Below are 24,359 nucleotides of genomic sequence, written 5' to 3'. Positions count from 1 at the left end.
GCAGGAGCTCAGAGTTCCAGCATACTCACTGCAGTCCTGCTCCCAGGCCAGGGAGCCACTACCCCCGTTCCCACCCCCCAGCAAAGCAGATACAACCAGTTGGTAGCCTGGACCTCTCTCTTCCCTGCTCAAAAATACCTTGGGATCCCTCCTGCCCCTCACTGATAAAAACCTGACAGCCTAACAGTCCCAGAAAATCCCTAACAACCCCCACACACACCCAGGGTGCTGGATCCCTCCTGAGCACGGAGCACAGATCCCCACATGTAAGGATGCCTCCGCCTGAGGACGTGAGAGAGGCAGATGGCAGAAGGACTGACCGCAGGCCTGGTCACTCCCAGGAGAAGGACAAGAAGTACAAGGGAAGGACTGAGGCTCTTGGCTTACTTGTTGTCCTGAGGCCTGGGCAGTCAGGAGAAGGTAGAGCTCTCATCTGTGCACTCATCTGAGGGAAGCCTACACCAGAGGCCAGAGTCACCAGCCAGAGCCTCAGCTAGCTCCAGCCAGCTGCTAATGGAGCGTTTATTCTTCTGTAGGCTGCGTCTAGAAAGGACAAGCCTAACAGGATGCCTGTCGGTCCATTCCCTATCCAATTACCCCAGGAAGCCACAAGCACAGACAATATCACCCCTACAGCAAGGCAAGAAGGCTGCTGCCCTGGCCTGTACTGCAGAAGGGCAGCTCTGGCTCTCCTCCATAGGCAAGGAGACAACGGTGCTTTCACCTGTAGCTCCCTCGCCCCCTTTTAGATCACATTTCAGAAATACAGATGGGAATTCTGAAGATGGGCTAAAATGCCTACGTGTACCCTGAGTCTGAGGGTAGCTGAGGGGCAGTTTATGGACAAGGCGTGGAGGAAGCTCGGGATGTGCACAGCTGTGGGCACAAGGCTCTTCGCAGCGTGGGCTGGAGCTGCAGGTGAGAAGAGAAAGGATCTGATTTAGGCAGATCTGATCTGGGCAAGGGAGCCAGTTCTTCCCATGCTGGGAGTTCTGGTATGAAACCCCAAAGAGTCCAAGATTTCTGAATCCAAACCTAGCCTTCCAAGGCATTGTGAAGGTATATTTGTCAAGCTAGGAGGGTAGAACATATTTTACGTAATAATGTGTTCACTCAACTTATAATTACAAATGTTATGGGTGGGCCTCAATATGGGGACCCCTCCCCCTGAACTTTTTCCATCATAATTCCCTCCCACCCCCTGAACCTGACACCTTCCCCATGACTAAAAGGAAACCCCCAGCTCTCACTGCAGCTCAAAATGAGCACAGCAATGTGGGTCTGGAATCACACTCGGGACAGCGGGCTCTGATTTCCTGGAGGACTGATTCACGGGTCCACGGCACTCGTTCTCTCAACACGTCTTTAGTGAGTACACACTCCATGCCAGACACACTAGGAACAGAGCTGTGGGCACGGCAGGCGAGTCTCTGCATTCATGAAGCTTGCCGACTAGTCAGGCAGAGACAGACACTGTACAAATGTACACAAATGTTTAATTAAAACTGTGCTAATCTCTATAGAAGAAAATAGCTGAAAACCAAGAGCCAGAATAACAAGGGAGCAAAATATAGCTGGTGGGTGGACAGAGGGAAGGGCCTCCCTGAGGAAGGAGAGTCAAGCTGAGGCCAGTGGGGAGAGGAGGAGTCAGCAAAGCAAAGAGTGGGGGAGCTGCCATGCTGGGATTGAGCATCCACAAAAGCCCTTCTAGAAAGATCTCTGCCCTTGTAAGCATCTGAGGGAAGGTCCCCAGGGACAGAGGGCAATGAGCAGGAGGGGACTCTGGGAGGAGAGGATGGCAGAGGTCAGATTATGTAGGGTCTGATAGGACATGGAGAAATTTAAAAGTTAATTATAAATGTAAAAGCCGGCCACTGAAGAGCTTTAAGACAGGAAATGACACAATCAGACTTGCATTTTAAAAGATCATGCTGGCAGCTGCGTGGAGAATGGATTGAAGGTTCCGAGAGTGAAGGCAGGAAAATGAAGTTATTGCAGGAATCCTACAAAGAAACCATCATAGCTTGTCATAGCTTGGAATAAAGGTGGGGAGAGAAAGGGAGAGAAGTGGGTGACTTCAGTGCGTGTTTAGGAGGTAGAATAGAATAGACAAGACTTAGTATCCTTGGTTGAGGGAGTGGTCAAGGATGACACTGAGGTCTCCGACATGAGTAAAGAGGCAGATGGAGGTGCCATTTACCAAACCTGGAAATACAGAGTTGGTTTTGGCTGGGCACAGTGGCTCGTGCCTGTAATCCCAGCACTTTGGGAGGCCGAAGCGGGCGTATAACCTGAGGTCAGGAGTTCGAGACCAGCCTGACCAATCTGGAGAAACCCCATCTCTAGTAAAAATACAAAATTAGCCAGGCATGGTGGCACATGCCTGTAATCCCAGCTACTTGGGAAGCTGAGGCAGGAGAATCACTTGAACCCAGGAGGCGGAGGTTGTGTTGAGCCAAGATCACGCCATTGCACTCCAGCCTGGGCAACAAGAGCGAAACTCTGTCTCAAAAAAAAAAAAAAAAGAGTTAGTTTTAGGGTGAAGTCAGAAGTTAATTGGTCCTTAATTATCAGGAAGAGGGGCTTTAAAAGGAACAGATTCTTAGAGGCTGAGCAATATATTGGGTTGAATCATATGAAAATTGTCATTTTTGTACGTTTAAACACAGTCAAATGCAGGTAATTTCATACGATTCAATCTAATAAAGGAAATGTAAGATGACTTGAGGAAGAAAAGTCATCTCTTCTGCTGCTCTGACTCCACCTCCTATAAGGACAACTGGGACATTCCTATAACCTAGTAGATGTTGGCAGAGCTCCTTCAACATGACCCTGGGCATGGAGGGACTACAAGACAAGAGGACCTCCCACAGCACTCTCAGTCCACACTGGTCGGGGGCCATGGTGTCCTGGTCAGCTTCTCTACCACCTGGACTGAATCCTGCCTGCCCAGCTCCAGAAAGTCCTGAAACATTCAGGAACCAAGGTTCAGAATGGCAGGGAGTGATGGAACTGCCTCAGTAGCCATGGAGAACTGTCCTTGATCCCAACCCCTCTGAATCTAATCCACCTCATGCCTTGTCCTGCAGCATTCACAGCCCCATATAGATTGTGGAGGTGGAGCCCCTGATGCTGTCTGAGGAGCCTTTCCAAGCAACAGGGGCAGTGACTTGGACAGGCAGGCATGGTCAGACACAGAAGGGCAGTGCATCAGTCACTCCAAAGTTGCTGGCTTCATAGATACCGTGATTGTCCCTCAGCCCACCCCTGCTGGGGAGCACAGCAGCTGGAAGACTTCCTTCCCTTTCAGCCAACCTGAGACCTCAGAGACCTTAAGATGGAGATGACTCAGCTATTGGCAGCCCCAATTCAGCACCCTCGATTCCAGACAGACTCGGCTCTTGTCTGTCCCCTGCCCCAACATACTCATGCACTCTGCCCCTTTAACCAGGCTTTTCCCCCTGCCTCCCAGCTGAGAATATCCTTCTTTATCCATCTTGGTCTCCAACCAACACTTCCAGGCCCAGCCCCAGGCACTCCTCCTCTCAGAAGCCTTTCCCTCAAGTGGTCTCTTAGCATCAACTCTCCCAGCTTTGCATGAGCCTGAATCAACAGTTGTGTCCATTGTTCTTTAATTTGTCTAAATGAGATTAATCATCTCAGTTGGAAGGCTCCATGTTCCTAGACAGATCAGGTTTAACACCCAGTCCTACCGGTGACACTCAGTAAGCACATCGCCAAAACACACTTTGTAACGAAGTGGTTAACTCAAGGTTAGGGAACATGCAGGTGGACAAAATGGGCATTCTCCAGATATCCCCTCCACTGAGGAAGGCGAAACTCTCAGGCCAAGAGATTCCATGTCTGCATCTCCCCTTCCAGGCAGTATAATCAGTCGGCTGGGTTCAGACAAACTTCTACACCTCTTAGGGACCTCTTGGCCACACAGGAGGAGATAGGCAGCTCCTTACTAAAGTCTCACCTCCTGGGGATGGGGGTTAGCTCTTCCTGCTGCAGTTGGTCTGTCTCCTCCATCCCTTTTCTTTCTTGGAAACAATATTTATTGAGTGTATGCCATATGCCTGGCACTTTTTAGGAGCTTAAGTACATTAGCGAATAAAACAGACAAAGATCCCTACCTTGTGTCCCTCCTTGTGGAGCTTACAGAAAGGCGGGGACAAGTCAATTAGCAATCACCGTAACAAATAAATGTTATAGCATGTTGGAGGAGGATACGTGCTACAGATTAAAGGAAAAAAAGCAGAGTAGGAGGTGGATAAGTGTGATGACGAGCACAGGCAGGAGGGTACTGCAATCTTAAACAAGGTGGCCATGGTAGGCATTACTGAGAGGGAGAAAACTGAGCAAAGATTTGAAGGAGGTGAGAATTAAGCCATTGGGAAATCCAGAGGAGAGCCATTCTGGGCAAAGAGAACAGCCAGAACAAGGACCCTAAGGTGTTCAAGAAACAATGAGGGGCCAGTGATGCTCCGGGGAGACAGCCAGGAAGAAGAATGATCGATTAGGTCAGAGAAGTGACATGGATGGCCTGAAGCACGAGTGTAAGGAATTTGATCTTAAGAAGTCATTTCAGGGGTTTGAGCAGAAGAATGATTTAACTATCCCTCTGGCTTCTCTGCTGAGAATGAACTGAAGGTGGGAGGGAGGAAGCAGGGAAATCAGTCGGGATGCTGCTGCTGTAACACAGGCAAGAGATGAGGGTGGCTGTGAGCTGGGAGGTAACAGGAGAGAAGGGTTTGCTTCTGGATTTGCAATGAAGGCAAAGCCGATAGATACAATCATGGTATCTATGAAGCCAGCAACTTTGGAGTGACTGATGCACTGCCCTTCTGTGTCTGACCATGCCTGCCTGTCCAAGTCACTGCCCCTGTTGCTTGGAAAGGCTCCTCAGACAGCATCAGGGGCTCTATCTCCACAATCTATATGGGGCTGTGAATGCTGCAGGACAAGGCATGAGGTGGGTTAGATTCAGAGGGGTTGGGATCAAGGACAGTTCTCCATGGCTACTGAGGCAGTTCCATCACTCCCTGCCATTCTGAACCTTGGTTCCTGAATGTTTCAGGACTTTCTGGAGCTGGGCAGGCAGGATTCAGTCCAGGTGGTAGAGAAGCTGACCAGGACACCATGGCCCCCGACCAGTGTGGACTGAGAGTGCTGTGGGAGGTCCTCTTGTCTTGTAGTCCCTCCATGCCCAGGGTCATGTTGAAGGAGCTCTGCCAACATCTACTAGGTTATAGGAATGTCCCAGTTGTCCTTATAGGAGGTGGAGTCAGAGCAGCAGAAGAGATGACTTTTCTTCCTCAAGTCATCTTACATTTCCTTTATTAGATTGAATCGTATGAAATTACCTGCATTTGACTGTGTTTAAACGTACAAAAATGACAATTTTCATATGATTCAACCCAATATATTGCTCAGCCTCCTGACCCAGTGGATGTGGCGGGGGAATGGTGACATAGAGAAAGGAATGAAACAAGGACGGAGTCTCCATCAGCTGAGACAGGGAAGACAGTAGGTGGGGTAGAGGCAGTGTCTGGGACATGCTACGTTTGAGACATCTGTTAAACATCTAAGCAGGTATGTGAGTGTGGAGTGCAGGAGAGAGGGCTGGCCTGGGTATATAAATTTTGGTATTATTGGCATGCAGGTTTTAGGTGAATAGGTAGAGAGGTGGTGGGGGGCTGGGGAGGAGATTATTCCCATCCTCATTCCTCACTTTCTCAGACTGTGTGCTGCAGTCTCGGGAAGGCTAATGTTTATTGAAAAGACACAAGCAGATTTCCCCACAGGAACAACATTGTAATAGCAGGTTAGGCTCCTGACCAAGGATCTGTTGCTCAATGTTTTTATGGCAGTGATCACAAACATGGCCTACCTTTAAGTCCTTAGTAAACTGTGAGTGAGAAGCCTGCATGCGGGACAGGAAAGAGCTTCCAACAGAGTCTGTTAAACCATGACCTGTCCTATAGAGCTGAGCCTGGCATGGCCCACGCCCTACCCCTGGGAGGCCCAGACCACCAGTGAGGCTGTTCCCCAGGCCCTTGCTGGCTCTGCTCACCAGGTGATGAACACGCTTGGGGAGGGCAATGTTCACATGCACCTCTGAGAAGGATCTGGGCGGATATATGTGGCATTTTCCACATCATGTCCTTGAGGCAACCGCAGGCATTAACTATTGTCATTAGACTCCTAAGCTGAGGGAGGAGTCTCTAATACAAACTTCCTCCACCACACTAATTTTAGGACAGGTCAGCGCAGAGAGGCATTCTGAGCCCTCAAGAAAGTAGATGTTGAGAAGGGAAGAGACATGGACCCTGCTCTCAGGGGAACTCTAGTCTGATGGAGATGGGAGGACAACAGGACACTCCCAAGACAGGGTGAGGATAACAAACACTGTATGGGAGCAGGCAAGAGACTGGGATAAGAGGACAGGGTAAGGCCAGTCTGCCTTTCTGAAGAAAGAGGACAAGAAGAGAAAGGTACGGGAGTTTCACGGACCAGCCTTGGCAAAGGGCTGAGGTGAGGTGGGGACGGGGCTGAGGCAGGGACTTGGAGCCACAACCCCAACGTTTGGGGAGACACAGGAGCCAGTTCAGGTGAGCGACTGCAGGGAAGAGTCACGAGGCTGCAGATGGCATCCAGGCAGAAGAGGGGCGTAGACCAGGGGCGTCTGAGGGGACTGACAGGAGGAGGCTTCCCAGGCCGGAGGCAAGCCGGAAGTGGGGTCTGGACTGGGCTGAAGAAATTCACTTCCAAGGCTGAATGAATTCTCCCCAAAACGGTGAAGAAAATCTATGTGCCCCCCAACTCCCACCTGCCAGGAAGGTCCCTCCTCAGCTCTGGGAAAGTTGTGTGGCAACCCTTCAGGAGGGACCCTCCACCTGGGAGGGGTTGTCAAAGTCAGGGCTACAGAGGGCACCACAGTGAGCCCTGGGCCCAGAGGGAGGCCATAGGGGACCTGAGTGCCAGGAACTGAGGGCAGGCAGATGGGAAAGGGCACGGGAGGGTACACCCTGGCCCAGGGGGCCACCCTGAGGATTCTGGCAGCTTATCCCCAGACTGACTCTGTGACCCTGCCGAGCTTGTGTTTCAGGTGCTTCCTGTTATCATTAGGATTATTATTACTAATGAGGATTCCTGTCAATATTCACACCTGCATGTGGATTCCAGGACTCAGAGGCAAGTCCTGGTTTTCCTCCTTCTCTACTGGTGGTTTCCTGGACTCCTTGCCTCTTCCCCAAGATGGTGAGCCATCTCCAAGTTCAATCCCAAGGCTTCATTCTTCATTCTCTATTCTCCTCCCGGTGGACCTCCCACTCCCCCAGCCTCTGCCCTTGACCTCTGTGTGGTTAGATCCGTACCTCCAGGCCTGTCCTCTTGTAGGAGATGAAATTACATTCTAGGGGGAGATGAAATTACATTCTAGGGATGTGGAGGGTTGAGGATCAACCATTTGCTGAGCCGTATGTTCCAGGCTCTGTAATATGCCTGTCACACAAAACAGCCCTATTACTATTCCACTTTACAGACAAAGAAACTGAGGCTTTGAAAGTTTATTAAATAACTATAAACTCACATCTGTCTAGCTCCAAAACTGAGGCTTTTTTTCTTCGCAGATGGGAACATGGCTAACTTACTAACATGTACTACAAGTTTTCTTCCTCCTCCTTTCTTTAATTCCTCAAGAAACCTACACAGGAGTCCGCTATCACCTCAAACTCAGCCTCTGTGACAATGTGATCAGCAGTTTCACCCCATCCTCCTCTGCTCGATGTCCTGCCTTTGTCAAGGCTTCAGTCTCCTCCTTGGCGCTCAGTGTCCCATCCTGCCCATCCTGCTAAAATGCATCTAAGAAGACTGGGGAGGGCAATGGCCACAGACGGGTGGCAGAAGGCCATCCTGTCCACTCCCCACCAGCAACCACAATGATCACACTCAGCTCCTCCAGATTCCCTAAAGCAGCCACTATCCCCACCTTGTCTGCAAGTTCCCACATCCCCCATGCACCCCTCTGCTGCACATTCTTCCCAACCTAACTACAAAGAACTGAATGGAATTGGTTTTGTTTCCATACACCAGGAATCAATAAAATTGTTACCCCAGATGGGCTGAATGAATGTTTGAGTTAACTCCAGAGTGTTAACTGTTAACTCCAGAGCAGGGGTTTCCCAGGTTCCCACCAAATCAGGGAAACGAGCCATGAGGAGACTCCCTGGGCAGCTTAGGGGACAGGGCTACAGATTCAGTCCCCTGCCTCCAGGCAGGCCCCAACCTAAACCCATAGGAGTGAAGTAGTTTTTCTAACTCTGGAAGGATTATGATTGGGTAATTCCCAAAACTCCTTTGTTTCCAGTGAGGCAAAATAATAATTATTATTATTATTAACCCCTCCCCAGAGTCACCACAGTTTGACTGGGCCTAGAGTAGGTGAAATGTAATTGAGCAGCACGCGTGGTAATAGTCAAAGAGGAGCACACAGAAGAAAATTCCTTGGGACTCCATATGACTCATGGTCTTGAGAATTAGGGGCTTAAGAGAAGACGACTAAAGGATGACTTCCTAGAGCCTGGGGAGAGAGTCAGAGAAGGAACTGAGACAATGAGGACGCACAAGCATTTCTTGAATAGATTTCCTATGGCTGGATGCCCTGGGAGACAAATGTATGCAAATTCTTTGGATGCCAACGCAGGTTTCTGATGGCTACCGAAAGAGAAACCCGGAACCAAGGGGATATAAATTCTCTCAGTAATTTTTCAGTGACCTGAGGAACCAGAATTCAGCTCCAGCAAGGTGGGGGAGAGATGGAAAAGGTGGAACTAGGAAGTAGGATGAGGACAATTTAGGTAGTATTTAATAGAAGTAGCATAACTTTGTGCTGTTTGCATTTCTCTAGAAAAATAGAGAAAAATCAAGATGTACTTGAGATTTCCATGCTTGAGGCAACACTTGTGTACCCAGCCTTCTGCTTGCCTGGGATGACACGGTCCACCTAACTTTTCCAAGCCAGTTGTTAAATGCAGCCATTATTAAAAAGTAAATTACATACATTTATAACTAAATGATATTAAAACAAAGTTGATAAGTACTCAAAATTCATCACTTCCTGATGACTTTACTACAGTGCACTATTACCTAAGCTCTTAAAGTTATTTACTTCCTCCATTGTATCTGTATCATGGAAATACCATACAATCATGTGCTACCAAACATTTCTCCCAATTCCATGCCAGTCACATCGTGTTGGTAGCTTGAATTCAGCCATAGTGGAAGCATTGACATCATGGAAATCAGCAAAGGCTATAAATCAGGGCTTCCCAGCCCCTACCCCACCCTACACCCTACTCCCAAAGCCACTGTTGAACATATGTCACCACAAGTGCTCTCTTCCAGCACTGAACAAGGTTTCATGCAGGAGAAATGAATAAAAAACACCAAGGTGTCCCTGAAGCAAAATTGTTGAAACAGAAACTTCCCTCCCTTATTCTCCTGGGGTGGTAGGTACAGTGACTGTCACAAGTACAGTGACTTACTTACAGTCACAAGTACAGTTACTGTAAGTAAGTACTGTGATCTCAGCATTGGATTTAGGAACTCTCTACCTTCCCTGTTGACTCACCCTAACAGCAAGTTGTTCTCAGAGTCTCTCTAAAATCTCTCTTGCTGCTTTTTAGTGAGCCTTTCTTGCCAGAGCCTCACTGGTCCCACCCCCTAAATGGAGGCTAAGTCTGATCATGGCTGCCTTGCTCCTGGAATGGGGAAGATGATATCATTCAACAACCTGCACAGCCAGCTGGCTGCCTCTGTCCCTCAGCACCTTGCAGGAAGCTGAGCTGGAAGCTCCTCAGACTGGGAGCACCCTCTCCACATCGTCCTATATCATCCCCTGCCTTAGGGCAAAAGTATGCCAGGCACAGTGCCCTGCTGAAGATCTCTTCATCTATGACAAGTCATCTTATAGGTGCTCATAAATATGACCAAATAAATGAAGGGATGAATGGTTCCTGGAGTTCCCTGCTCTTCTCCTTATTTAATGTCCTTTCCTTCCCATTTCCAAGAACTCCCCACCTTCCCACCCCCAGGACAGTTGTCTCTAGTTCCTTTTGCCTCATTACTGTCTCTCATCTCTCCCAGCAAGCTCTATAAAAGCAGAATTGGCAATGCCATCACCCCTTTGCAAATACCCAAGGCATCTTGAGGGTTTCCTAGTTATGTGTTACTAACAAGGGTTTGGGGGCTTCCTAAAGACACTTTGAGGCCCATGCACACCCCACACCTCCTGTGACCCTAGAATAGGAGCAGGAAAAATGAGGAAGACTAGCTTCTCCTCAAAAGAAAAGAGACAAAGAGAGAAGAAAGAGGCTGGGCTCTCAACAAGCAGGCAGCTGGGGAAAGGAAAGCAGAATGAAGCAACCTTGAAGTACTGTGCTCTTCTGAACACCTCCCACCAACTAGACCAGACAAGTGTCCAGTTGTGTCCCTGTTGCAGCCATCCCGTATGGAGTGCAACCACTTTGTCCACTAGAGGCAGCTGAATTAGAAATACAATGCTCTGGGGTCCCTAAGAGTAGAACTTGGATCAAGGGATAAAAGCTATATGGGGACAAAAACCGGGTTCCAGAGAAATGTTCTGTTGAATATTGACAGTGAGAGGCCAAGTGGCCTGCCTTGGAAGGTAGTGAGCTGCCACTGGAGGTTGTCAAGAAGAGGTTGAATACCCTTTGTCAGGAATGCTATAGAAGGAATTCAAATACCAGAGAAACAGCCTGCTGTCCTGGAACCAAACATGCCTAGATCAAATCCTGAATTATCTTTATTATCTTTGTTGCCTTGGTCAAGATACCTAATCCCTCTGAGGCTCAGTTTATTCATCTGTATAATGGGGATAATACACAACCTCATAGGACTAAAGTAAGGAATAAATAAGACAAAAAATCGAAAAGCACCTAACACTTAATAGGTGCTCAATAAATGCCAATCCCCTTCCCACCAAAAGGGGGAGCTGGGCTAGCTGGCCTTGAAGGTCTTTCTACACCAGAGAGTATGACTCTGAATCCCTTCCTGGCTATTATGAAAGAAGGCATACCTCTGAAAGAGATAAAAGAAGTCAGGAATAGATCAATGAGGGGAAGAGAAAGAAGGATGCTAAGAACCATCAGGGAACATTTAGAGGTCATCCATGACAGAGCTCTGTTTCCTCTCATCTGACCTTCTAGAATAAAATGAAAAAGTAGAATTGGGGATTTAAAGTCCAGCCTGAGGGGCCTCAGTTTCCCTATCTGTATAGTGAAGGAGTAGGATTTTTTTTAGGTCAGACTTCAGAGTAATAATATTGAACTTTGCTTCATCATGCTCAGTAAACACAGATCATTATAAATCCAGCCAAGGCCTTTCCCAGCAACTCATGCAGCTAAGTAAAATCACTAATACCTGCAGACTGCACATCCCTTCCCAAGGACAGGGGGCCTGGGAGAATGAGATGACTGGTTTTATGTGACAATGGATGTGAAACAGTGACAGTATTGACTGACACCGAATTAAGGGGAAAATATGAAGGAAAAAAATCAAAGACAGACAGACAGACAGACACACACACACACACACACAGAGCAACCTGCCAGAAGAATAATATTGAGATCCTGGTTTTGGTAGAACTAAATATAACATCTTATATTTTCACGAGCAAATTGCCCAACAAATTGAAATGGAAATATACTAATGTTACTACAGTCAGATATAATGTCAACAACTTGCTATTCTCCTCAATAATTCATTACAAACCAATTTAAAGACCTAGAGTACATTGAAAACAACCACCAAAATATTCCAGAGTTAAGTGTAAACAAATAGTATGAAAGAATCAAGAAGGATGACCAAATAAAAACAAGGCAGGCCAAACAAATGAAGCCCAAAGTCCAAAAGGATTCTGAGGGAGGTCTAAGCTAAGTTCTAACATCCTTGAAACAAGGGACCAAAGTGGTAAGGTAACACCATCCAAGTTTTAGCATGGAAATAATAGAACCCACACTACTTTTCCTGATACATGTCTCATAGCAGACATGAAACTGCTGACTTCAAGAACTTACCCTTTCAAATGTATTTTTGCTACCAAAGCACAAATAATCTAACTAAAATGAACTCTACAAATAGGTATACAAATAAATTACATATACAATGAGAAACAGACAGCCCAGAAAATTCAGATATACAAACACCTACCCCCCTGCATCACTATGTTGTCCTCATGAGCTCATCAAATACAAAATCATTCACATTCATCAAATACCAGTTGAACTATGAGGTTCCTTCTTAAATCTTGGGCATTTAGGATGGACCTAACTAGTTTTTTAAGTTTAATCTTGCTCAGCACAGGAAATTAATCCAGCCAAGCTTCTCCTATTAATCATTTCTATTCCATATTAAAAATTCTTAAGTCATAGGCAAGTGGGAATTGCATTAGGAAAGTAGATTCCAATGCCCAACAGAGATGATGTCGAACAAAGAAGGATTAGTAGAGCTTGTCTACTTGTCTGCATCCCCCTCCTTGCTGTGTGACCACCTGGTACCTTTATCAACAAAGGAACATCTATAACATTGCCCACTTTACTTACTGTTTGCTTAGCAAATATATCCTTGGAACTTTATCTCAAACATTACTCTTCGATTAAGCACTCCCCACCTCACTAAACAAGAGAGGACGTCTCATGCCTATTAACAAAAACAGTGCTTATTGATTTCCACTTTTGGACCAAAAATGACTAAAACATCCCCCAAAATACATTGTAAATATCACGACAAGGTGTTTAACAAAACAAGTGCTGGTAAATACTGAATAGCTCAATTAATCCCTATTTAGGAGTGGCTGACCACTTCAGGGTGTAAGAGTGTGGAGCTGGATCTCAGAAAGGCCTAGATTCTAACCACAGAATATTCTATTATAAGGTAGTAACTGTAAAATATCTAAAAACTTTTTTTTGCTAGCATAAAGTAATGCTGCCACATTTATTCACTTGGTATTTCTCAAACATCTCCTGTGGATGGGCTCTGCACAAGTTGACCAACTGTAGACAAGTGAAAAAAAAAAACACACAAAAAAAATTGTTCTAAAACACCAGCAGCATCTAGGTGAAGGGACTTACCATACTATCCGAGTTCCATAATATTCGCTATATAAATATTATTCCCCCTCCTTCCTGCACTTCACCCAGCACCCTACAACTGTGGCACTTAGTTTTTTAATATAACAGGTGGTAGTCTTATTTTCACATGTCCTTGTTTCTGTTTCACCGGGTGCCTGTGCCTTCTGTGATCCAAGAACTAGTTTCCTTTTAGCTTTCAACAACATACAAAGACTCCCTAGACCTTCAGAGCACATTATTCTCAACAGAAAATCTTGACATGTGTAAAACTTTGAATATTTAGAAATGGCAAGTGTATTGCACCTTGCCAGTTCCTCAAATAGTTTATTTTACGGTCATAGAGATTCTGAGCTAATTCTTTTTGTCTTTGTTTTCCGTTTACCTGCACTTTGTATGTTGTTGAAAGGAGTAGCATTGGATGGCCCCTTCCAGCTCTGACTGCCAGGTATCTAAGCAGGAGGGAGGAGAGGGGCGGGGTCGAGGTGGAGCGACAGAAGCAACCCTCCCGGGCCCTGGGCAGGGCTAGCCACCCCATGCCCAACCTCCGTGGAACGCGGACAGCCACTTCGGACTCCCGTCTCAATGTTTCTTTATTGTGCTAAGACTGCTGCCTCAGAGTTCAGACCTCACACACACAACAATTCGTCCAGACAGACCCCCACCCACCCGGCCCCCGGGGCCCTCTGCTTAGGCTGGGGACTCCGGGCCTCCGGCCTCAGCCGCTCTAGGACACTCAGTCTCCTCCCTCCCTCTCCCCCGAACCTTCGGTCCCGGGGGTGAGGAGAAGGCTCGGGATCGCCTTCCTCCGCCCTCGCCCGCCCCCTCCCACTTTTGGGGAGGAAGCTCTGCCTCCCTACGCATTTCCTTATGGAAATACCTTCACCCTCAGCCGCCTGGCAGCCTGGGGCGAGCGAGGTCGGCCCCAGCCCCGACGTGTCCCCAGCTGCGGACAGAGAGCCCCGCGCCCTCCTCCCGGCAGGGGCGCAGCCCGGCCCGGCGCGCGCGCTCACACCAGGAGGCCGTTCTTGCACTGCACCGGCCCCTCGGCGCAGTCGGCCGGCTCCGCGCTCTTGACCTTGACGTAGACCGGGGAGGGGCCCGCTTCGCAGGCTGCGGCGGCGGTGCAGGGCGCCAAGGCCACGTTCTCGGGGCCACCGCAGGGCGGAGGCGCGTACTTGCGGCGCAGGGAGCGGCTGACGTTCTGCGTCGGGTACCCCAGGAGGTGGGTGACGCGGCTGCCGCGCCCGCTGGCCTTGCACCCGGGCGCCACGGCGTCCTCTCTGTGGAAAACAACAGGCGGGCGAGTGAGCTGGCTGCTCCGCGGCGCGGCGTGGGCACGGCCTGGGCAGAGCCGAGGGCTCTTGGCAACCTCTCGTCTCCCGCGCCTCCCTCCACCTGCCCTCGCCTCTCTCCACCTGCCCTCCTCTCTCCCTCGGCCTGGACCTACTCTCCTTTGTGCCCCTTCCTGGGTCGGCGACCCTGCAGCGGTCCGGGGGCCAGCATCCCCATCCTCCAGACAGGGCTTGTCCACGCGTATCTGGACAGCCCCGCAGGCAGCCCCCTCCAGGCCCCTCCAATCCCTTTCTGATGTTTCGCCGGCCGACCGCTTCAAATAGAGATCCAGAAGGAGCTGCTTTTCCTCTTCGTCTTTCCTTAGCTAACCCTGACCTTGTACGAGCAATCTCTCTCTTTCTCACATCCTGCCCCTCAGTCTTCTCCGTCTTTCCCTCCATCCCCGAGGCATTGCAATCATTAGCACTACTAGACTTGTTCTATTTTTATTTCTAGTTTGCTTCTAATATAAGTTATTAGCACTATTCTTATTATTAGTTCATCTTAAATAATCATGTCAGAGTTCTCACCGGCGCAGTACAGGGGAAACGTGAAAAAACATAGGCCCTGCCCTCCAGGAGCTTACAGTCTAGACAAGACAGACAGGTGCGTAGATAGGAGGGAAATGGAAGGCAGGGAGCAGAGGTGAAGACTAGGGTGGGAAAGGGAGGGAAAAGCCATGCGTTGGGTGGCAGGTCGACATGCCGCAGTCCCAGCACTCCGTGGCGATGGCGGGCAGGGTTGGGGTGGGGGGCCCAGCCGGCCGGTGGCAGGCAGGAGTGAGGTGGGCAGGGCGCCGGTTCCCTGCCGCACAGCAGCATGCAGCATGCATCAGGTTTTACCTGATCTCACTAGCCAAGTCGCCGCAGGCCCCTCCGCCGACCCCGCCGCCGTTGCCGTAGCCGAAGGCACCGCGGGCGCCGCCAGCCCCGGAGCCCCCGCAGCAGCAGCAGACGAGCCCCCAAATGCCTACGGCCAGGCAGCCCAGCGCGAGCAGAGAGCCCAGGATGGCGCCGATGATCACGCCTATACGCCGGGAGTCTGTGGAGAGAAGTGGAGGCAGGTCAGGCTTTCTCACAGCCTGGCAGGAGCCTGAGGGACCAGCACCAGGAGATGCCAGGGCAGGGGTTAGTGGGAAAGAGGGAGAGGGACCCAGGGGGACTCTTAGCCCTGGGACACCCAGTGGGGAAGATATGGGGAGATGCAAGTTAACCCCTTGTGTCAGAATGCTTCTCCCAGGGCTTCCAGCCGCTCTGGGCTCTAGAGCACAGAGTGAAAGCTGTGCTGGGAGAGGTAAGACCCAACTCGGTAGGGGTAATTGTACCCACTGACCTTGGCCCACTTGTAGGAGAGGGGCTGGGAGCCCCCACTGGCAAATGGATGGCAGTGGAAAGGCAGAAGCAGCTAAGGCTCCAAACTAGAGCCCAGCCTCCTCCAGTTCAACCCTCCCAACCACCCAGCCCTCTAGACTGCTGCACCTACCTGAGACCTTTACCTCCACCACACAAACACTGTAGCCCACGTTGTTGGCCACTGTGCACTGATATAGCCCATCGTCTGCTCTGGAGATATCCTTCAACACCAGGTCCCCGTTGTTCAGGCCTGAAAGTGAAGTGCAGAAATACCTGGTCTCAGAGCTCACACCCCAACCTCAGTCCCTGTGGGGTGGGGGATGGGACACCCACTCCGGAAGAAGGGAAGACTTATGCATGTGTGTACGCCCACACACACACACACACACACACACTCCACTCTCCAGGTGAGTCACCTTTCCCCTGCTGTGAAAGAGATGCAAGAAAGGACCTCTCTCCCAGCAGCAACAGAGACAACATTAATTCACTCTGACCTTAGGGAAATATATCCTCTCTCTGAGCCTTGGTCTCCTTTATACAGTGAGGACAGGGGAAGCCAGGGGAAGAGGAACTCTAAGGTTCCTCCTAGCTCTATTATTCTTTGTTTGACTGAATATTGTCAGCTTCTCTATGTACTGGGAGCTTTACACACCTCCCCCATTTAATGCTTTCATGACCATGAAAGGTATATATTAGTATTCCCTTTCCATATATGAAGAAATTAAGGCACAGGGAGGGTAAGCCACTTGCCTTAGACTTGGAGCCAGTCAGTGTCCCAGCCAGGATTCAAGCCCAGCTCTGTCTGAGACCATGCTCCCTCCAAATTCACCATAGTACTTTTGACTGACTCTCCACATTTGCCTTATCATCTCCTCTCAATAGCAGCTGCTGGGCCAGGCATGGTGGCTCACACCTGTAATCTTAGCACTTTGGGAGGCTGAGGTGGGCGGATCACCTGAGGTCAGGAGTTTGAGACCAGCCTGGCTAAAATGGTGAAACCCCATTTCTACTAAAAATAAAAAAAATTAGCTGGTTATGATGGCACGTACCCATAATCCCAGCTACTCGGGAGGCTGAGGCAGAAGAATCACTTGAACCTGGGAGGCAGAGGTCGGAGTGAGCCAAGATCACACCATTGCACTCCAGTTTGGGCAACAAGAGCGAAACTCCATCCCAAAAAAAAAATAGCAGCTGCTGGGGTAGGCCCAGAGGGAGGGTCGCCCACAGGGGATTTGATGGCACTGATAACCCAAGGAAACTCCAACAGATCCCAGAGTCCCCGATCTTCCATTCATCCCCACACTACCCTCGCCCAGTGCCCTCTCACCTTGGTTTATGGAACTGTGGAAGGACTCCTGGTAGGACAACTCAGAGTGGTAGCTGTGCTGGGAGGTGTAAGACCCAGCTCGATAGGGGTAATGGTGCCCACTGATCTTGGCCCACTTGTAGGAGAGGGGCTGGGAGCCCCCATTGGCATAGCACTTCAGTACCACATCGTTGCCACGTGTCATGTGGCCCTCAGTCCAGCACATGGGCACTGCAGGTCGTGCTGCAAGGAGGCAGACAATGGTAAGCCAGGGCCCAGCCAAGAGACAGAGCCAGGCTCAAGGTGGCCAAGCTGCCCTTGGCTCTGAAGCCAGGGAAAGAGGAGCTCAGAGGAGTCTGGCCATACCTTGGACAGTAACAATGACCTTCCGGGTGGCCATGGTGGTCTTCTTCACCCGGCACTCATAGGTGGCTGTATCAGATACCTGCAGGTTCATGAGGTTGATGGAGGCATCGTACTGGCTTGGGTCTGAGGCTGCAAAGCGGACCCTCTGCTGCAGATGGGGAAGGTTGCCATGGTTGATCCTCTTGTCCTGATAACTAAGGAACTGTGAAAAGAAGAGGAAAACAGGTGGTGAAACAGGCAGGGCCAAGGAGGGCCATGTGGGTTGGCTGCTTTGGGCAATTCACTGAACTTCTCTGAGACTCTGTTTTCTCAGCTGAAAAAAAATGAGAATAATGATGCCTGAGCCACTGACCTCTTACAGAACTGGTGAGATCAGGTGAGATCAAGCACTTGGAAAAATATATGGTCAGACTGGGAACTTTTTGAAGGCAGAGACTACACCTTATCTTCCCTTTAGAATGGGATGGGAGGACATAGACTGACTGGCTAGCTTAAATCACAATTGCAGAGCTCTCATCCCCATTGCCTCATTCCCTGAGAGGCCTTGGGGGAGGTTCAAAGTCAGTCTTCTCCCCTTGGGATGTTGGCTGTCCAACAGGTAGACATCATGAAGCACAGAGGAAGGAGATCCCTGTGCCCAGCACTCACCACGTTCTCTCGGTGGTGGGCGGGGTCTGAGTTGACCTGCATCCACTCGATGTCCAGCCCATTGGGACCATAGTCCTCAGGGTCCAGGACGTAGGGGCAGCCCAGCCTCACATTATCACCTTCTGCCAGGTACAGGACCTCCTGTCCATCCCCGTTGATCCGCACAGCAGACAGCAGTGCTAGGGGGAGGGCAGAGAAGATGGGGTGGTAGGAGCAGAACCAGGGCTTCAGGAGGAGTCAATGTCAGCCCTTCCCTTCATATTCTCTGTTCACTGCACCCAGAGGTGAGGGGTGCTTTCATATAAAAGGAGGGCTGCTCTTAGTGGGTGTGTATGTGTGTGTGCATGAATTGTCTTAGGCATATAGCAGCTATACATATAGCTGTTATATATGTAGCTGTTAGGTATGCTTGTATGTATATATGATTATATGCATGTATGAATATGTACACATATGTACATTGTATGCTTATGAGTATTTGTGATTGCTTATGTATACTATGAGGATATTCATGTACGTGACCTTCTAGCGTGTCTGATTATATATTTATACGATAGTGTGGATGTGTTTGTGTGTGTGTGAAGGCATGGAGTACACACAGAGTTGTTAAATGCTCTGATGGAAGAGCCCGGCTGATTAAATGTCACCTATCTGGGCTCTGTCTGGGCTGAGTGAACTCCTCGTGTCCAGAGACAGCAGGGTGGTTACAATGGCTTCTGCGACTCCTCTTCAGCCTGAGAAGCCAAAGACTAAGTGTGTCTATGTGTATCTGTGCATGACAGCGTGTGTCTGTGGCTGTATGCCTCTGTGTGGTTTTGTACAGTGACGTGTGACCATGTGAGGCTATGTAAGTGCTTGAATGTGACAGTGTGTGCTTGTGCATGACAGTGGACAGCTGTGACCAGGAGCCGGACTGTGTCCATGTGTGATAGTGAGTGATGGTGTGCACCTGGGACTATGGCCACAGCTATCTGTAGGACATTGTGAGCCTTTCTTGACTACACAGCATTGTGGACTGTGTGTGTTTCCTCTTATGTGATTGTGTGGCTCACATGCAGCCGCCCCCACAAGCTGGCTCCCAGTGAGGCCCCTCCTGCCACTGAGTCAGTGGCAGGCAATCCTGGGTGAGGAGCTGGGATCCCAGGACCCAGGAGCTCGGGACTGAGCTCTTGTCCCTCCCTACCCTGAAGCCCCAGGCAGGCCTATCCCCAACCGGTTGGACCTAGAGAAGGATAAGACCGGGGGGAGGGGGGGGGCGGCGGGCGTAGCCAGGGCCCCACCCTGGACACTCTGCACTCCACCTCCCAGTCTCCAGCAACCCTGCCTCTGCAGGCCCCTCACCAGACCTCACACACTCTCTGTCTGCGTTCTTTTTTGAGTCAATATGTCTTCTGGAGTCACAGCCCCAGATCTCAGCAGTCATTCTGTTCTGTCATTCTGTGGCTCAGGACCACATTTACACATAGAGATCTCACACGTACACACACACAATTACACCGTCACGGGCAAACAAATTGATACATGGCCCACTGTTACAAGCCTTCAAAATGCAGATACATACCTATGTGACCCCATCTTCCTACACACACAGACACTATTAGATTCATACAGACACAGACACAATCTGCACACAAACGCAGAACATATTAATTCAAAAGACACACCCACCGTGTGTTCATATAGTCCTTGTGTGTGTTCATTCAAGACCAGACATATCCATGGAAACCCTGCCAGGAAGGCTTAGCCTGGCTCCAGAGAGGCCAGCAAGGGCCCTCTCGACACATCAACACCTCAGGGATCCCTGAACTTCCCCGCTAGGAACACTGGCTGGGTCATCAGCTCTGTCCTAACCCAGCTAGACTCCAAGGTGACCCAGAGCAGGCAGGCAGGCTGACTGCTGGGGCTGTAACGGGACCTGGTGATGCCTCTACAAGCTCCAGGCCAAGAGAACAACAGCTCATTCCTGAGATAAGGATCCTGCTGCCATCTGCCAGATCCTGAGGCGGCTCAAGACAAGCCAGGGATGAACCAGAACTCGGCTGAGAGCAGAGGCTCCACCCTGGAGAAGCACCGCTGGAAGCACCCACGCAGGGAAGGACTCTCCATGCCATAGGAGCCTGCCAGGCAGAAGGGTAAGCATTCTGGGAGAGGGGCTTGGGAGGGAGCGACAGTGCAAGAAAAGCACCTCCACCCTGCACCAGGCTGAGAGCTTCTTCAATTGTCCCAGGTCAGGGAGCCTCTCCGGGCTTTTCTATCTCCTTAGAAGTCTTCTCAACCTCCTCCCAAGGGTTCCAGCCTTTTCTCACCCCTCCCTCTCCTTGGGACGTTGTTCCTAATGTCTCACCTTGATTCCTTTTGCTGCAGCACTAAGGAAGTACTATAGGGAATGAGAGAGGAGAGCCCGGAGAGAGGGAAGAAAGGCAAAGTGGAAGAGAGAGCTGGATGGGAGACTTGTGGAGAGACAGGAATGGAGGAATCACAATGGACTCTCCAAGGAAGAGGACAGTGGTGACTTCTTGCCCCCACAAAAGCTGGCCATGCTTTATGGGGTGTCATCTCAAGAGTGGTGCCTACTCTCTGCTTGTAAATTTTTCCGAATCTTCAAGGTGCTTCCAGAACTCCTGACCCTCCCTCTGGAGGTAAGGGAGGGGAGAAAAGGCGGCTCCAGCTGAGGGTATTGATGTGTTAATGCAGCCAGCGTTGAGTTGTCCTCACACACCCACTGACACACCATACAGGGGGAAGTCCAGGTCCCCACAGCACAGCTGGAGCCTCCGAGTGGACTTTGCCAGCCCTGTTCTCACCAGACAGAGAGGGGCTGCAGCTATCCTGCCAGAAATGTCCTCATTCCCACACAGGCACACACACCCACACACTCACATACACATTCACGCTCACACAAAGGCTGAAAATGTCGCCCTGTCTTCCCACATTCCTCCTTCATGCCCCTTCACCCCAAATCCAGACCGCAGGAGGGACTCAGCCATTTCCAGCCATGTCAGCATAGAATGTCCCTTGGTGGAACTTGCCCCAACCTGAGCAGGAAGCCACAATGTCCAAACTTGAGCTCTGCCCTGTGGACCTGTCCCGGTGGGGTGAGAAGTCTCTGGAGTTGCCATCCCCGCCACCCTCAGGCCTCATCCTGGAGTGGGGCAAGGCCCTCCCGTAGCACAGGGTGCCCAGGGCTGTGGTCTCAGGCCTGAGCTCTCACTGGCCATGATGGAAGCAAGCACTCAGACTTACATCAGCCTTAGTCTCTTGCCCTTTCAAGGCAAGCGACTCCCCTGCCCCTTGGCCCTGGCCTTAGGAGAGAAGGAGTAGTGCTGGGAATAGCACACAGTCTGATGAAAATTGATCCTTCCCAAGCTCCTCCTGAGCCCTCACCCAATGCCCGTGCTCACCTCCCTCCTACCCCACCTCCAGCTCCTGCAGAGCAATCCATCCCTCTCCTCCTATTCACAGCACAAGTTTGCAGGGCACCTGCACACATGTGTGAGCCCAACAGGGGACACATAAAGATCCACTCAAAGACCTCCACACCACAGACACCCACCCTGAACCTCAGGCACAGGGTCTCCTGGGGATACCTGGCAATACCCACACCCGGCTGCAGCAGGGCAAGGGTGGACAGCACTCTGCCAGGCATCTCAGGCAGCCCCAGGCTCTGCTGTGAGCCCTCACTGCCCCTTTCCTGTCCACTTGGCTTCATGCTGGCTATCCCTGCCCCCTGCCCAGCCCCGTACCTGGGCTCAGGCACACGAGTAGAAGGTGGAATGCTCCTCCAACTCCCATGTTTCTAGACTCGGTGTTTCCTCCTCCTGGGCTGGATATCCCGTGGGGTCGTGGTGGTGGGTGTGAGGGGGTGGGTGGAGGGGGGGGAGCTGAGGGCCCAGACACGGCCCGGGGTGGCAGGAAGGTGCAATGAGTGCCCAGCTGGGGAGCAGCCGGAGTTATTTCTATGGGAGGGAGGAGGCCTGGTCCCCGCCTTGGGGAGGAGTCCCAGGAACCCTAATTAGCGGGGTGACAGGGTGGCCTAGCTGGGCATTACTGAGTCCTCACCCAAGCTCTTCCCTGTCCTAAGAGTGGCACAGGATAGCCAGCGGGACTTGTAATTAGGCACCTGTTAAACTTCACTTCCTCCTGGCCACATCCTCAGGGTGACAACAGTCACCTCATTTACAGCTTCCAAGGGCTCCCCTCACCACTCATTTGCTGCCTCCTTCCCTGGGGGAAGTGGGGAAGAGGAAGGAGAAGCCAGGCTTGGGAGGAAGAGTGGCCAGGCTCTGAAGAGTTAATCCTGATCCCAAGGCATAGGGTTCCCCAGGAATGTCCAGCCCACCTTCCCCCGAGGCTTCAGGCCTTTCAAATGGAGTCAGGCCTCCTGAGCTGAAAGAGGAGAGAAGGGGTATGTGCAGGAACAGAGTCTCCTCCTAGCTGTCCCCTCTGGAAATGTCCTCCGCACCCATACCTGACTCAAGGCCATCCCCAAGTGTAGGGGACCCCTGGGAGCAGGGGTGCTATGGGGGATTCAGGGTGTGTGGTAGGAGTAAGGTGACTGATGAGCTAGTGAGGGAGTGTTGGAGAGAACAGTGCCAAGAGGACCGGGGAAGGGGGTGCCAGTGTAGGCGTGTGCACCCCTCAGCAATGTGTCTGTGGGAGGGAGGCAGGATGTCTGTGCCAGGGTGTCTCTGTGAGCATGGCTAAGCCCCTCTGAGTGAACTTCTTGAGGGATCGCTTGGTGTCTTGGCTTCTCTGCCCAGAAAGAGTGGCCAGGTCTTGAGGGTTAATGCAATCCTAGTATTAACTGGGTCCTTGAGACCAAGGACCCTCACAACCTGGACTGGTCATCGGGCTGACTAAACCAGCACAGTTCTGGGTAAGTTGGCGCTGGGGTGGGGAGGGTCCTGGTAGGCATGGGGAGCAAGGGGAGGGCCGCCCTTGTTGGCTTGTCTGAGGGGGACAGGATGGGCCTGTGCCTCACTGGACTCCATGGTAGGAGTCAGGACATGAGTGATCCCATTCAATAGCTTGACTCCCTCAAAGGAGTCAGGGACTGCCCCCATCCCTACCATGGGGCACAGAAAGGGCAGAGGAGGAAGAGTGTTGGGGAGAGTTATGGGGCTCAGGGATGCTGCCAGGGCCCACCCCTCTGAGGAAAAATAAGACAGAACATTAAGGAAACACAAGGAGTCCACGCGTCTCTGCATTCCAAGCCCTTGCACCTGAACTCCCAACAATAACAGGGCACTCTGAGACCTACCAGATGTACGCAATGAATATCTTCATTTCCTTATTTATTTTTAGGTTTATGGGATTGTCCTCCTCCCTTTGAAGAGCAGGGATCATTATCCCCATTTTACAGATAGGGAAACAGAGGCCTGAGAAACATGGGATTCAGCCAATGCGGCTGGTGCCTAAGCTGGGATACCCAGGTACCCAGGGTGTCAGTCCAGAGTGTCCAAAAAATGGTCTTGGTGATCCTGTGGATTACTAGACCCACTCACGAACAAGAACCATGGAAGGTCAGGGTGAGTGGGAGGGAAAACAGGTGAGACCACGAACAGAGAGATTGAGGAGAAAGCAGTAAGGTTGTGGTTCCACTAAACTACAGTGCAGGCTTGGGATTTAATTGGGTTCTGGATGTGGGCTAATGTTAGAATTGGGGTTAAGTTTGGGGTTAGTTGAATTATGAATGAGGTTGAGGTCAGATTTGAGGTTGGGATTAGAGTTAAGGTTGGGATTAAGGTTAGAAATACAGCTAGAATTGAGGCTCGGGTTTATGGCTGGGGTTGTGTTACGATAAGGAATAGAGTTTTAGTTTCATTTAGAGCTCTGCCTGGGAATACAGTTAGGGCTACATCAAAGGCTGGGTTTAGATTTATTTAGGATTGGGGTTATAATTGGGTTAGAACTGAGTTTGAGATTCATGTTGAAATAGGCTGTGGTTAGGATTGGAATATGGTTCAAAGACACGTAAGCAGCGGGAGTTGGTAGGGATCAAAGATGAGGTTTTATTTCTAATATAGAAAGACTTCAGCCTCCATCTGCTAAATCCAGGTTTGGCTAGAATTTTCAACCCTTAGTGCAGGGAGACTACTAGTAGCACATGTTGATTAGGGTCCCAAGACTTGGAGGAGGAAGCCAAACATACACAAGCCCATCTAAGGGGCATGAGACAACTAAATCCCATACAGAATG

At 50.5% G+C, this 24,359-nt stretch overlaps 1 protein-coding gene, 1 long non-coding RNA gene and 1 other non-coding gene across 5 annotated transcripts in view; 1 reads left to right on the top strand and 2 right to left on the bottom strand.

Moving 5' to 3' along the window:
• Positions 1–22,088, bottom strand: part of VSIG8 (V-set and immunoglobulin domain containing 8) — a 28,350-nt gene extending 6,262 nt beyond the window's left edge. Inside the window, exons 1-7 of one of the 3 annotated variants that reach the window (XR_006700734.2) lie at positions 21,905–22,088; positions 18,162–18,340; positions 17,514–17,715; positions 17,169–17,390; positions 15,972–16,091; positions 15,332–15,530; positions 14,035–14,437 (exon numbers count right to left, since the gene is read on the bottom strand). Coding sequence is in view for 2 of the 3 variants with exons in the window: in XM_045399424.3 (XP_045255359.1) it covers positions 14,164–14,437; positions 15,332–15,530; positions 15,972–16,091; positions 17,169–17,390; positions 17,514–17,715; positions 18,162–18,340; positions 21,905–21,953 (1,245 nt within the window). In the remaining variant the exon portion in view is untranslated. Of the gene's footprint in view, positions 1–13,729; positions 14,438–15,331; positions 15,531–15,971; positions 16,092–17,168; positions 17,391–17,513; positions 17,716–18,161; positions 18,341–21,904 lie in introns of those variants that run through there. The other 2 variants (XM_045399423.2, XM_045399424.3) reach the window with 2 other exon arrangements.
• Positions 11,332–11,398, bottom strand: LOC123571165 (small nucleolar RNA SNORD64). Its single transcript, XR_006695336.2, has one exon. It is a non-coding gene; the product is annotated as a small nucleolar RNA SNORD64 (small nucleolar RNA).
• On the top strand, positions 20,043–21,946 carry LOC123575475 (uncharacterized). Its single transcript, XR_006700736.3, has 2 exons — positions 20,043–20,293; positions 20,526–21,946. It is a non-coding gene; the product is annotated as an uncharacterized lncRNA (long non-coding RNA).
• Positions 22,089–24,359: the final 2,271 nt, after the last annotated feature.

Source organism: Macaca fascicularis, chromosome 1 (assembly GCF_037993035.2).
Source record: "Macaca fascicularis isolate 582-1 chromosome 1, T2T-MFA8v1.1".
NCBI classification, from domain to species: domain Eukaryota; kingdom Metazoa; phylum Chordata; class Mammalia; order Primates; family Cercopithecidae; genus Macaca; species Macaca fascicularis.
This window is presented reverse-complemented; position numbering and strand designations above follow the sequence as displayed.